Source organism: Malurus melanocephalus, unplaced genomic scaffold (assembly GCF_030028575.1).
Source record: "Malurus melanocephalus ecotype Western Australia unplaced genomic scaffold, MMel_1.1 scaffold_325, whole genome shotgun sequence".
In the NCBI taxonomy this organism is placed as follows: Eukaryota; Metazoa; Chordata; class Aves; order Passeriformes; family Maluridae; genus Malurus; species Malurus melanocephalus.
Window position 1 is genome coordinate 703872 of NW_026623557.1, and position 14430 is coordinate 718301.

Here is a 14430-nt window from a genome sequence, read left to right on the forward strand (position 1 = left end):
CCCCCAAATCTCGCGAGATGAGGGTCCCGCCCTTCCCCTCAGCCACCAAGTCTCGCGAGAGGCGGGACCCGCCCTTCCCGTGATGCCCCGCGCGCCCTAGCAACGCGCCGTTGCTAAGGGCGGCCGCCATGGCGGCGGCGCCGGGGCCCGGCATTTTCTTCGTCCTCATTTTTCTCCTCCTCCCGCCGCCGCCGCCGACCCGGGCAGAGGAGCCGCCCGCGGAGCCGGCGGACACTTGTGATGCCGCCCAGGCGCGGGCTCGCAGCCTGCCACCCCCGGTCACGGACGGTGGGTGCCCTCCGGGCGCTGCGGGGCACGGGCGGCGCTTCCCGGCCTTTAGCCTCCCCTTCCCACTGCGGTCACCCGGGACTGGCACAACCGCGCGGCTGCTGCCCKCTTTCTCCCTGGGGATCTCTGAGATTCGCTGCAGCGCTGCTCGGGCACCCCTAAGCACCAGCACCCGCTCCGGCCGAGGCTCGGAGTGTCCTCAGAAAGGCTCAGCGAGCCCCTGAGCAGCCTCCAGGCCCTGGGCACGCTGATGGTGCCATCACATCCCATAGCTGGGCATCCCATTGCCCTGAGAGTCGGCGGGGATGGAGAGCAGGGTCTCCTGGCCACCAGCAATGCTCTGAGCACAGCGAGCAGCTCCGACCTGTGGAGTTGTTGGAGAGCTCCACGCACAGCCCCAGCTGCACACCCTGCCCCAAGGCTCAGCCCCAGCGCTGTGCACACATTGTCATAACAATAGAAATCAGAAAGTGTTGTTACTGTGCTCTCCGAAGGTGTTTCCCACTGTCTCATTGGCTACACTTTTATATCCCGGTGGTGTTGCCATCAGTTGAGCTTTCCATAGGTTATTTGCCAAATCAAACCTGTAATGGTGCTACCGCCTTAGGGAAAAGAGACTGAAATCCCTAATTTCAGAGACGTAACCTTGCAATCTAATCACCCATGTTTAAACTTCTTTTGTTTACAGGGTGAGCTAAGGATCCAGGGCTAAGCTCAGCCAACAGAACAGTCAGAACTTCAGAGATTCCAGGAAATACCTGGATACTGTTCAGGTGGTCAGAAAACATCCAGGGGTCCATAGAGAAACAGGCAACAAAGTGAAATAAAACAAGACTGAATTATGGAAATATTCTTTGAATGTCTTTTCTGTAAAACACCGGCCTTATTTTTCCTCGTTCTGTGCTATTCTTGAGTCTATTTATTACAGAGCAGCAAGTCTCATAAACAGTTGACTAGAGTGATATCTGTTCTTTGAATTTATAAAATTCAAAACCTCAGTGAGTTTGAAGAAGTTGCCAAGTGTATTTTACCAAGCCAGTTTACAGAATTATTAGCAATTACTCTATCTGTGATTACAATATCTCACAGTATCTAAAAACAGAGAAAAAACAGTTTCAAAGAAATCAGCTATGTTGTCACATCAGAGAGATATATCCCTGGACCCTGGGACATGCTCAATACTTGTAAACATCTCAGTGCCTTTTCATGATGTTTTATTTCTTCCCAATAAGCTGAAACAAGCAGATGAACACACCTTGTTTGTATCTCTTATTTTTTTCCTCTGCAGGGCTGAGTATATTTTCACACCTTCAAAATTCCTATTAAGGTTTTATTTTATTTCCCAGGGAACTCATTTTAGCATGTCTCGGTTTTGTCCGTGTGTTCCAAATACGTTTGCTCAGTAGCAGAAAAGCTGGCTTTAAAAAAATCACTTAAAGAAMAGGTGAATTTAGAGAAGATTTTTGACCATTGTCAAAGCCTGGGCGAGGTGAAAAGTGAAAGCGTTTGGGACATGCTGTGCAGTGTAAAGTCCCCAGTGCAGTTCTCGTTTCCATCTCYGCTGCAGTTGCCAAGCTGTGCGTGTGTGACCTGCTGGTGGCACAGTGTGATGTCAACTGCTGCTGTGACCCCGATTGCAGCGCTGAGGACTTCAGTCTCTTCACCACATGCTCGGTTCCTGTGGTCACGTGAGTGTTKAAATGAGCAGAAAATACAAAATCGTTGTTTATCTGCTGCAGGATATCGTATCTGCATTTATCAGCCAGGTTTATCTGCTGCATGCCTTTGTAGGGCTCTGTGCTTTCCTCTGACCAATTCCTAACCCTCCCTGCTGCCCTCCTGAATTCCCTTTCACCAGTCCCATCTGCACTTTGGTCCCAACCAGGCAGGATAGCAAATCCACCTCCCACCCAATTCTCTCCCTCTCATTCCCTCTTTTCTCATGCTCTTTGCTTTCCTCCTGTTTCACTKTGCTCCTGTGATGATGCTTTTTTTGGGGGGAGAAGGAATGATGCATGTTTAGACTTCCATCAACATAACACAGTGTCTGGAAGTAAATAAAACTGATCTCACAGGACCATSTGGCCACTTCTGTAGATAACCAGCAATTTATCAGTAATTTCTTTGATTACATTTATGGTATCAGCTGCACACTTGATCAGTTCAGGGCTGGTTGAAGTAGTGTGAGCATCTTCCTGGTCCTGATTTTASAAGTCACCATCCCAACCTGCTCTCCCACTGCCCATTTGCCACTTCACAAACAMTAAAATGTAATATTATACCAAGAAACTAAAGCTAAGAGTTGTTTCTTTGCTATTTAGTTTGAAAACGCCTTCACCCGATTTCATCTTCTTAAAGAGGACTTAAGAAAGCTGACTTCAAAATCATAATGTGCAAAAAAAAATCTCTTGGTGACTTCTCAGAACAATAAGTGCAGCTTTTCAACCCACATTCTGTATAAATTATGCCAATCTGAGCACTGGGGTTTATTCTTGGTGCTTTGAAATTTGAATTAGCAGTCATGCCAGACTGTGGTTTCTTATTGTTCTTGCACACAAAGGCTCCTGCTCCCCATTTATAGATATTTATATGGATCAGAAAGGTCTAATCAACGCCCTCCTGAGTGACACTTTAATTGCCTCGGGTGACTGTGCTGTCTTTGTCAACCAGAAATGCCTCAAATGAAGTTGTGTTTCTTTCCCCAAATTCTTTTGTGTAAAACATTAATTTTGCATGAAAATCCAGGGGATTTTCAGTGTCTGCAGGTATTGTGGGTCTCATTATTTACATCCAGATTTATATACATTTGAATATTTGTGTTAGTTTGGCTGATCCCAAAGCAGAAGCCATGTGGTCTCTGAAACAGCAGCAAAAGGGTTTGATTGATGATGGGATCCTATTAACAAATGACTCACCTCATGGAAGAGCTTAACTCCAGGCTTCARAATTTCTAAAAGTCATTTCACTTTTCCATTGCCTGTCCTTAAGTGCCCTATCCTGCTGAATACCAGTTTCACAGGGATCATCATCCTGGATTTGTAGGATGTAGGACACACCAGTGCTCCCAGGGTCTGAACTGGCACATTCTCCTGCAGTTCTGGGCTGTTCATGAAACCGTGGCACAGCCTTAAACACTTTCCCAAAACAGGCTGGGTTATTTCACCTCCTGTTCCTCACTCTGCCATTTCTTTCACATGCATCTCAAGTAGGAATTTTTCTCGTTCCCTGCCTAAATTATTGTTCCAATACCACAAAACTGACCTGTTTTCCTGGTCTGACTTCCCACTTGGGCTGTGGAAATGAAAGTGCTGCTGAGCTCTGTGGGGTCTGTGGTGCAGCCCTGCATTTTTGGGACCTCAACCATGTGGGTCTCACCCAGTCTGTCATTTTATCTCTAATATTGTCACTGGTTTTCCCTTCCCCTARTCTGTTTTTACCTTCCTTCATGTTGCTGCTCACAGTTTCCTCTGCTAAATAAAACGTGGGAGAATTCTCTATTATTTATTATTAAGCACAGAGTAGCAAACAATAGGAGCCTTCTAAGAATGCACAATTGYTCTACAAATTGTGTTAAATCCCGTAATTTCATGCTTTTTTGTTTTTCTGATGCTGCCTCAGTAGATGAAAAGAACTTTAAAATCTGGGCAACACAAACTTCTAGTGGATCATTCATTTATTATCRTTCTTTGCAGAGGTGACAGCCATCTGTGTAGTCAGAAAGCTGCTGTGTATTCTCTGGATGTTGAAGCAAATCCACCAGAAAGGATATTTAAAATAATTGACCAAGTCAATCCCAGTATTTTCTGCATTCATGCTACAAACTGTAAGTAGAGCTGTAGCCAATATTAAGCATTGTGGTGTTATTTTTTGTGAGCTCTTTAGATACCAGAAAAAGACTAAACATAAAACTATTTTTATTTTATCAAACCTCTCAGAAAACTACTAATTTTGTCTGCTCATAGTCCTTATGTTGTGATCCTTTCACTTGTGAAAACACAGAATTAAACATCTGGTACTCTTGTGGGAAAAAAGCAAATATAGTTTGGTGTTTTTTTGTAAATAATTTAGCATCCCAAATAATGTGTAACATTGTCTCATCGTTACTAAATTCTTTTTTTCTCTATCTTTTTTTTTTTCCTTAAAGTTGTTTCATTCTTTAAATGTTTTGTCAGATAAACAAGCCTTGTACCTCAAATCCCCTGAAATCCCAACCGCAGAAAATTTTGATCGGTTGCTCAATGAGTTTGGAGGTGCTACTTTCAGTGCTGAGCCTGACACCTGGAATTTGGATACAGATGCTCAAAATCCTCCTGATGCAAATGAAACTTACAGATATGAGGTAAATTATCTCTGATTCAATAGGAATTAAATGATATCTGAAGCAATTAGTATTAGATTGCTCCAGAAAGAATAAATCAGCATTGTTAAATAATGCAGTTCTGCTGGAAGAGGCAAAATTTATATGGATCTTTAAATATAGAAATGTAGAAAGAAGAAGTGTAATGTTTTGTGTTTATTTACTTAGAAAGTGAACTAGATTTTTATGATTTTTGAAAAATAAGTCACTTTTATTTTGCTATTTTCAACAAAAAGCTGTAATGGTGGCTGAAGAATTGGTGTAAAAGTAATACAGAGTATTGAGAGAATATGTGGGAATAAGTACTTCTTTTATTCATATTTGCTGTTAATARAAATGCTCTGAAACTTTGCATGGGCAGAAACACACCTGTGTATCTGACTGTGTTTTTTATTTGGCAGTATGGTGTTCCTGTGCAGACAGAGGATGCATTTCTAAGGCTGCCAAGTCCTGTTGTCTCTTCTTGGTGCTCTGATATGAATCCTGCAGGTTGGAAAATGCACTTGAAACCCTTTTTTTTTTTTTGTTTTCTAGTATTCTGCTCTGGGATTAGTCAGTCAGAAASTTGGCACACTCCCCACTGAGAATTCAGATAAAGGTTCATGAGCAAATGAATTTTCAAAAATTCTCTTTTTTGTTGGGTTTTTTAAAGACACAGAAYGGAAATTGTGTTGCATCTCTATTAAACATTCAAAGTGAGACATGTAAATCCTTGAGAATCTTGTTAATGGGTTGTTTCTCCAACAATAAAATGTCCTRTTTGGCATAATTAAATCAAAATTAAATTTGRTTTAATCAAATAGTACAAGGGTGACACCCTGAGGGAGGAGGGGTTTGCACCAAGCCAACCCTGCCTGGGCAGCCTTTGTCAGCTTTCCTTTGTCCAGAAGTTCTTCTCAAAAGTCAGATTTTCAGGCTAAGCTCTACATTTTAACCTTTCACACGATTTCCTGAAAATATGCGGAGGTGGAGGCAGAAAAAAAAACCAAACCCACAACCAAACCCACACCTGCATTTTCCAACTGTCATCATTAAATGTGGTCTCATAACAGTTGTGGTGATTGTAGGACTGAAGTCTCTTGTGAAAGAAAAAAATCTTATGAGATTCAAAAATTAAGTAATTTTCATGAAGCTTTTTTTACTTGCTAAGAAGTAATATTTTATCTGATAGCATTTTTTGAGAATATAAGGAAGTTTCATTCTTARCTCACACAAAACCTTATCTGCAATAGGGATGCCATTTTCTTCCACTTTTGCTTGTACTTAAGGTTCTTGTATTGTTTTTCATTTATGCTTTTAATAATTGCTATTTTATTTCCCCCAGTAATACTTGGTGTCTTTTTTTCCCCCAGGGTTTTTAGTAAACCAAGCCACAAAATGCATTAGACCAGTAAGTGTGGAAAAATGTGACAGCATTCAAGCACTTAGCATGTTGTTTTATATCAACTCCAGCATTTTGGCAGTAAGTATGATTTGAAACAGTCATTTAACTGAAATTTTCATATGATATATCTTTTTGCATCTGCAGAATGAAGTAACTTCTGTTTACTGAGGGATATGGTGTTTTATTGGGATTTTTAAATTGTGGGTTGGGAAGAAACATCTCCCTATAAAGCAGACTTTTATACAGAATGCCTTTGGGAATGTTTTTACTTCAAGCATTCTTAACAGAAGCATTTGCTGCTCTCTGCTTAGACAAATATAAATAATACAGTCAAAGATAAAGTAAAAAATAATAGTTTTAAAGAGCCAAGGTCGTGCCACTGAGCTAGTGCAGTTTTGGGTTTCCGTGCATGTTCAGGCTTTTCCAAGAAGCCTGTTTACCAGAATACATAATTCTGAGAACTCTGAGTTTTAAAGAGTTGGTAAAACTTTGAACTGAAAGAAGAACCTGTCAGGTTTAATCTCTACATCTGCCCCTTTCCTCCAAGCCTCAGTTTTTTGATAGTGGGRGCTGGCACAGCCTTCCTTATGCTCCCAAAAACATGACTGAGAGCTAGTTTCCTTGGATCCTGCCTACTAAAATGCAGTCTGGGGTTATTTTTCAAATCTATGCCTGTTTTTTTCATCCCTATTTGACCTGGGGGTGATGTTTTATGTATAAATAAATCCCCTGTAAAGATATTCAGGAAGACAAAGAAATTGCTCGTGAAAAAAGGAAACTGAAATACATCATACCTTAACCTGCTGGCTCCTTCCAGAAGCTGAAGATCGTTAAGAAGCAGCAATCTCTTCACCGTTAAAATTATTTTAATTTATGTGATTATTTAAATGAATTTAATTACTGAGTAACTGCTTAAAGACCCCTTCCAGGCTGCTSACAGATTCCAAAGCTCCCAAAGGCAAGGAGAGCCCACCAAGGAGTTCACACTCTCACAGATYGGATCATTCTCCTGCTCATTCAGGATCTCATTGAAATCAGCCAAGGATTGCTCCCAAATGTTGGCTTTTGATCCTCCTGCTGTGGAAGAAGTGGAGAAAACCCTGCATCAGAAGGGCTTTGAGTGTCTCCATGTCCTCCCACAAATAGTTCTTGTTGGCTGCAGGACCAGAAAAGAACGGGGGTGGCTCAGGCCAGGCTCCAGCAGCTGARTGGTTTTGACTTTAAAGATGAGTTCCCTTTCTTCACTGGAGAAGTCCATGACCCCTTACCCATGTGCTACTTGCCAAGACAATGGCTCAGTGCAGGAGAGGTCAGAGTCCTGCCTAAAGCCCGTGGGATGTCAGGAAGGATCTGGTGCAAGAACTGGAGAAGGCTGAGCAGCTGCTGGAGACGTTCTGGAGGAAGGTTTCCTTCCCAAAGGGAGCTGAGAGTGGGATGTGACAACAGAAACATGATGGCATTGGGGACAGGGTGGCACAGAGAGCCCTCCCAGTGCCAGCAGGTGGAGCTGCCGGCAAAAGAAACTGCAAACCAGTAACCCAGGGAGCTTTACTGGGAGCGCTGGGACAGCAGGTCCTTCAGAGAGTCCATCCTCCCTGCCAGGATGGGCAGCTGGAGCGAGAGCAAAGTCTTGGGAATTGTTGTGGATCTTCTCTGCTCTCTGTCCCTGCATGCCCAGCAGATCCAAGAAGTGTTGGGGATTTTTGGAATCTCCCAAYAGGGTACTCAGGGCTGGTGCTTCACACCACGGGGAGGGTGGAGGTGCCAAAGCCATGTGCTGTTCCTTCTTTTCCCTGCCAGGGGGAAGCTGAGGCAGTGAAKGCTGCAGTGCTGTCTGCCACTCCAGAGACATCACCCCAGTCATGGATAAACAGAACTTTAGGAGTGGTGCTCATTCCTTCCATCCTAGTCAGAAATAGCACCGTTCCCTGAAGGTTGAGKCTAATCTTGACAAGGATCTTTATTCATCCAGCTGATTCTGATGGCTGAGCTGTACCTTGGGATGATAAATATGTGACAGACTGTACCTGCATCACCTTTGGGTCTCCAGCTCCCAGGAATGCGTTCCCTGCTGTGACAGAAGATGAGTCACTGCTCTCACAATCCCATCACAATTCTGCWCAAGTGCTTCACGATCAAAGTCCAATCCTTGGTCCCTTCCCAAAGACGTGACTCAAACATTCATTGGAAAGTCAGAAAAGTAAAACCTTTGGCAAAATGGAGCTCCATGGGAGTATTTTGCAGATCTGACTGMTGACCTTGGTCTGACATTTCTGCCTTTCCATTAAATATTTTTGGTGGAAATTTTCCAGTGGGGCAACTGTACAAATCCATATTCTGTATAACAAAATATTTGTTTCTCRTGGTGTAGAAACCATGAAACTATGGAATTCTTACCACCAGAACAGGACAACAAAAGCTTTTCATTTCTTTGGGAAGCACAGCCTGGCCTGTTTCCTATACTGGTGGTCTCTGACTAATTCCAAGAGTCAAAGGAAGGAAAGAATTGGATTGTAGCAGTTCTTTTCACACTTCCTGGATACTCTGGTGTATRTCCAATTAATTCCACAATGTAAAAGCTATTGTTATGAGATGAGTTAAATAGGTAAAGCCTTACCTGCTTTACTTAACTGCKACTTGCAGTAGGTCAGACCTTTGCTACTGCTTTAATTTGTCCTTTTTTCTCTCCCCTAGGTGCCCAAATCAAGTCAAATGGTAAGTACCCTTCTAAATTAGTTGGAAGAGCTGTGGGCAAAATTCTTATTAAGTTATAGTCAGTGGGATTTTTTCACTGACTTGATCAAAACAAATCTTTTTTATGTTAAAAATGATATAATTTGCTGTGAGTAACGATACTTAGCATCTCCAAGATAAAATGCTGCCTGCAAACATTCAAGCCTGATACATTCCTCTCCTATAAAACTCTTCATTTTCAAGTAAATTTCTTTATTTACTCAAATGCAGACCCTTTGGTTGAGCTTCAGCAGTACTTGTAACAGAGCAGCTGCTCAGAGAATTACTGACTGCTGTTGCTGTGGAACAGAACCTGGAAAGGTCACAAATATAAAAACACAGAAAGAGCCAAAATTAATTATCCCCAGTATTCAGAACTGACATGAGTCTGTTTTTCAGGTTAATATTACAGTCCAGTCTATAGTTGTCCAGTCTTTGAATGGAATGAGGACTTTACTGAGCAGCAGTGATGTCCTGAGGCTCCCGATGGTTTTGGGGGAACTGTGCATCAATGCAGTTCTYGGGGTAGGTCTGACAGCCTTTTCCTCCTCACAGCTGATGAAAGCACCTATGCATCAAATCACCTCTGATCCACAAATTGCAAAGCTGTCATTGCAATTTCCATCTATTGTGACATTTCCAAAGCTAATGTCATGGGAGAAGCACCAACTTTGGGATAAAAGAGGGTGTTCTGCAACAAAATAATAACTCTGTGCAATGTAACATGGGGACAGGCTGAAATCCTTGTTATTGCTGTGTGTCTATGGCACAGCATGAGTTTAGAATTTTCTTCATGCTTGGGAGAAGATGATTTCAGGCACACTAATGACTGAGAGAGGAATAGATGCTGCACATCATCTTTTAATTTTAAAGTARATGAACATTGTGTCTGTGCTTGGGTTTATCAAGAAGTTTTGAAGAGGCTTCAGCCTCTAGAGGGTATAATATATCCCATCCTGGAGGTGAGTTTCTTAAGCAAAGAAGAAAGAAAATACTTGCATGGTTTTAAATAGTTCTTTTTTTTCTGGTTTCTCTTATGCATTTGTTCAAATTAATATCTAAAATGTTCAATTTTCAGGTGAATTATCACATTACCTACACAGACACAGGAGAAATAATAGAAGCAGCTGCTGCTTTTGTCTTGGGGGCAATTAGCAAAGAAGCACTTTCAATAGAGCAGAGCTTCGAAATCAGCTTCACTCAGGTAACTGTGGAGATGTCACGGGTGACTTGCTGAAAGACATTTAATTACCAAACTTATTAAAGTTGAATCAGAACGATTGTTAGCAGCAAGATAAAACAGAATTTGCCCTGGATATCCAGAYGAGGCAGCATTTCAGAGCTGGGCAATAAAGGCCTCCAAAGTCTGGCACATTTACAAGCCCCAGCTTGTGACTAGAACAGAGAAAGCAAAGCCTTACTTGTGGTCTTACTTTCATCATCATTCAAGGCAGGTCATAATCCTGAAATAACTGAAATATTTCTATGATTTCCAGCCACTTAAGTGCAGGATAAGAACTAATACTCTCTGTTTGCATTGCAGGAAAATACCCAGCCAGTTCCTCTCAGTGGCAATCCTGGTTATKTTGTTGGGCTGCCTGTCAGAGCAGGATTCCGGCCTCAAGGATATCCTTTCCCTGCTGAATTTCTGTTTGCTGCACTTGCTCTGGTCCATCCTCACAAACTCTTGCTAGAACAGACATCTATGAAATACATCTGCTCTCTGTCAAAAATAAAAACGTGCTTTTCTGGCTGTGTTTTGGGAGGGAATGACTCAGTCCTGACTGCAATCTCCTGGGACTGTGTAGTGAGGTACATTTAGCCCTTCATTGCACACTCTGGTGCTTTTTCACACTGTGAGAGGAGTCTTGAGTTATTACAGCATTTGCAGCTATATTTTAAGGATATGATTAAGATTTTTTTTTTGTCACGATATCCATCCAGCATTTAATTTCCCTGAACTGTGTGTTACATCTGGCATCATTCAGAGTAGTAGCAAACACAGCCAACTCACCATCCTGCACAGCRCATCCACCCAGGACTGCCTGGCAGCACAGGGAGCCAGAGCCCCAGTATTATTTGGTTATAACATGATATCAGGCTGTAAGTTACGGTAAGAAATATATTTTTTTTTTTAATTTAATGCTTTTAACCCTCTGATAACCTTTTCCCTTAGGCTCTGTTTGGGTCCTGGGCCATTTACACAGCTGTAAGAGTATTGAGAATGGAGTRTTTAATTATAAAAAATGTCATTTAATTAACAATGGTCTTTCTCKTGGAAAGATTGTGTACATTAGCAACTGTAGCCAGAAGGCTTGAACAGAACAGAGAGCAAGCAGGAGTGATGACTGTGCCAAACCAATGGATTTTGCTGTAACTCATCTATTTTTTTTTTCCTCTTTTCTGGAAGAATTACAGCAGCTATGAAGTGCCAGCCTTTGGCTCAGACCCTTCTAGATGTGCTGAAGGGCCAGAGCTTTCCTGAGTACGTGGCCTCATTTGGGAATTCTCAAKCCCAGGATGTGCTCGATTGGGTGCCAATAACTCAGCTCCACATCTCAGAACAGGTGAAAGTTAAACCACTGCCACCCCTCCACCCTCATCTGTGCCTGTGCTGCAGCATCAGCTCAGCTTCACACCCTAAAAATGCAGGRACCAACTGGAGGGAAAAAATGGGGCTGCAGAAATAAGCTGGAGAAAACTTGTGGAATATTTACAGATGAGTTTCACTCTTGCTGTAGAAGTTATTTTTAATCAAGCTGGTATCCAGGCATCTCAGCTATGGATCAGGACAAAATGCTGGGTACAAAATGAGTTATTTGAACATTTAGAGTCTTGCTTTTCTGAGGGGATGAAGCACCAGAGTGAAAGAGTGAAGGAACAGAATGTTTCCCCTCTTGCACCWGGTCAGGGTAAGACACAAAAAATCCTTTGAAGCACAAGAGAAGATGACAGCTTGTGGCTGGTTTCTTGCATGCTTCTGCAGCTAAAGAGTGAATAGTTTCTGTAACCAGAAGTGTGATAGTTCAAGAAGAAATGCATAAAAATACTTAAGATTGTAGCCTTCAAAATTCTGCCCTGGCAGAGTCCAGGACTTTGTCCTGCCCAGCAGCAGTGCAGGGTCCAGCTGCTCTGGCAASCTCCCCAGGGAGCTGTCTGGGGACATTCTGCCCCTTTATTAACATGAATAATTAATTAATGTGGTGGCTTGTGCAATAAGGCAGACAATGAGATGATTTCTAACACCACAGAGCTCGTGCCAGATACCAGTGTCACTGGRAATAGAAGTGAAGTGGACAAAATACGGATCCTTGGTCAATCCCCAAGCCAGGATAGTGAATGTTACAGCCACCATCACCAGCAGCACACTGAAGCAGGTATGTAATTAAATTACAGGATTTAAGGTGAAACAAGTGGCTTGTTTTCCTTGRGTATCAGCAGTGTGACAGTGACCCAGATAATCTCTTTATCTAAAGGCAGCACTTCACATTAGAACCTATTACACCCAACAGTTCTCTTCCAGCTCAAACACAACTGTGGGCTTCAATTAAAATTTATACATCATTTATGGGAAAAAACATGGATCTSAATATGAAAGAAAATCCCCAACCCAAACCTTTTTACAAATAACAGCTGACAATATAACCCAGACCAAATAAAAGAATTGTACCAATAGAAGACTGGAGCTAAGTTCTGTTTGTATTTTCATTGCAGCTTCCCCCAGGAAGGGAAAGGATTATTCCTATCATGAGTTCTGTGGTTTTCACTGACATTTCTTTACCTGCAGAGCCAGGCTACAAAGCTTGGCCCACCATTAACATCAAGCTACCYTTTGATTTTTTCTATCCATTTGTCTAAGGTAAGTATGCATAAAAAAAAAAAACCCACAAGAAAACCCTGTATTTCTGCTTTTTCTTATTTTTAGTCAATTGTTTATCCGGTGACTCTGATGGGCCATCACTTTTTTTTTCTAAGCTGTAAATAGTCAGCTAAAATTGGCCAAGAGAGGAAGGGTGAGACCTTGTCCTTGTGAGGGTTCTCAGAAGGGTTAGGGTGAAAAAAAAMCCCATGAGGTGGAAAGTACCCATTAAAACTCTTCAGAGAGGAAAAAGGGTGCAGTTTGAACTTGCTGGTGGCTCTGGCTCTGGACCAGTCACAGCCACCAGCCTCCAGCACGTGGGATCCAGCCCCAGCCTGCCCAGCAGAGGCAGGAGGGGAAGGGAAGAGCAAACACAGAAAGCAGGGTCATTATCCCATAACAGCAGAGCTAAATTGCTAATTAAAGTCATYATGTGCTATTAAATAAGGCCTCTGCTTTATCTCCCTGCATAGATGAATAAGCCACATATTTCTGGCTGGTTTTCCCACATCACTAATTAATTACCTTYCTTTAAAAAACCTGCACAGTTGAGTTGTGCTTTCAGCAGAGCTCAGTGACCCCTCCAGCTGAGTGTGGCTGAAATCCAYTGGAGCCACCTGCTGCAGTCACCACCTCTCAAAATTCCCACTTCTTAAATCTCACTCTTCAGCTCTCAAACAGCCTCTCCACAGGGCCACTCTAGTACCTGAAAAAGTTCAAACGCCAGCCTGGCCCTTCAGAATTTGCTTTTTGATGGCTTTTCTGGAGTCTGACTGTTCCCAGCAGTGCACTCACCTACATCTGTTCTTWCATATTGCAGTTCTTTCAATACGTGGATTTATGAGCTGTGGAAACAAAGGACTTTGCAGCCCCACRGGCTGGGAAGGAACAGTGAAAAGGGAAGATGAGGGAATGCAGTATCAGAASTGGGATCTGCTGCTGGAACAAGGCATTGTTTGACGTAAGATGGCACATGTTTGCCTCTATTTTGGGGCTGATTTCATTGTCAGGGAAAGGAGTGGTGTGTTGGTGTTTCTGAAATGGATGTTATATAAATAACAGAGTGGCACAAGCAGCAACAGAAATGAGGAAACTACCAACAGTATGAGAAGAATGGTTGGCAACGAGATGTATTGATGAGGAACAGGCAGCTGGTGGAGAAGAAATGACCTTTTCAGCCTGGGTTCTTATCATTTATGMTGCAAGTTCGTTGCAGACAAAGAAGGTTATCACAGAAAAAAATGAATTTATTTTTAAAAAGTGGTACTTTTGTGGACGTATAGCTTGTAAAGATGTGTCTTTATTAAATTATTTTGYAGTTTTGACTGTACAACTGTACAAGAAAGGGGAAAAAATTGCTGTTTACAGGGATTGTGTGTGATTAATTTTCCAGTAGAATTGTTTTTGCCGTCCCAATGTCTGATCAAAGTGGGGTCAAATAGAAAACATTTATAGAAAACACAATACAAGAGGAAGCAAAGAGACAGAAAAACCTCTCAGGTCAAGCTGGCAGATTCCAACACTGCAATCTCCAAACAGAATTCCCACCTGGGAAAACTGGCCTCYTATTTTTGCAGGCTGAGGAGTCCGTGCTGTTTCAGTATGTTGTTCAGCCTCTCGATTTCTTGTTCCTGTAGGAGACAAAATTCAAATCGTTAATAGACTGCAAGAAGTTTCCCAGGTTCCCACAGATCTTCCCACTGCTGCAGGAAAACAGGACAACCTGGCCAAAAGAAGTAGGACAGAGGTAGGGACATCATTCCTTTGAGGAGGAGCAGCCCAGGGAGGCACGGGCAGGGCTGTGCTGCT

At 42.4% G+C, this 14430-nt stretch overlaps 2 protein-coding genes across 3 annotated transcripts in view; one reads left to right on the forward strand and one right to left on the reverse strand.

Moving 5' to 3' along the window:
- Nucleotides 1–79: 79 nt before the first annotated feature.
- TCTN1 (tectonic family member 1) lies at nt 80–13881 on the forward strand. 2 transcript variants are annotated; one of them, XR_008966096.1, is made up of 16 exons: nt 80–288; nt 1856–1976; nt 3981–4111; nt 4461–4627; nt 5047–5134; nt 5998–6107; nt 8724–8744; nt 9162–9287; nt 9841–9966; nt 10306–10388; nt 10735–10875; nt 11173–11329; nt 12014–12139; nt 12477–12621; nt 13442–13582; nt 13684–13881. XR_008966096.1 is itself a non-coding variant. In XM_057377785.1 (15 exons), the coding sequence occupies exons 1-14, from the start codon at nt 129–131 to the stop codon at nt 12618–12620; spliced, it is 1701 nt and encodes a 566-aa protein (XP_057233768.1). In that variant the 5' UTR covers nt 80–128; the 3' UTR covers nt 12621; nt 13442–13881. The 2 variants fall into 2 exon arrangements, 1 of the variants encoding a protein (XP_057233768.1); XM_057377785.1 differs by having other exon boundaries at nt 13442–13881.
- Nucleotides 13865–14430, reverse strand: part of HVCN1 (hydrogen voltage gated channel 1) — a 5190-nt gene continuing 4624 nt past the window's right edge. Inside the window, 1 exon segment of the mRNA XM_057377786.1 lies at nt 13865–14278. Coding sequence (XP_057233769.1) covers nt 14118–14278 — 161 coding nt within the window. The 3' untranslated portion in view covers nt 13865–14117.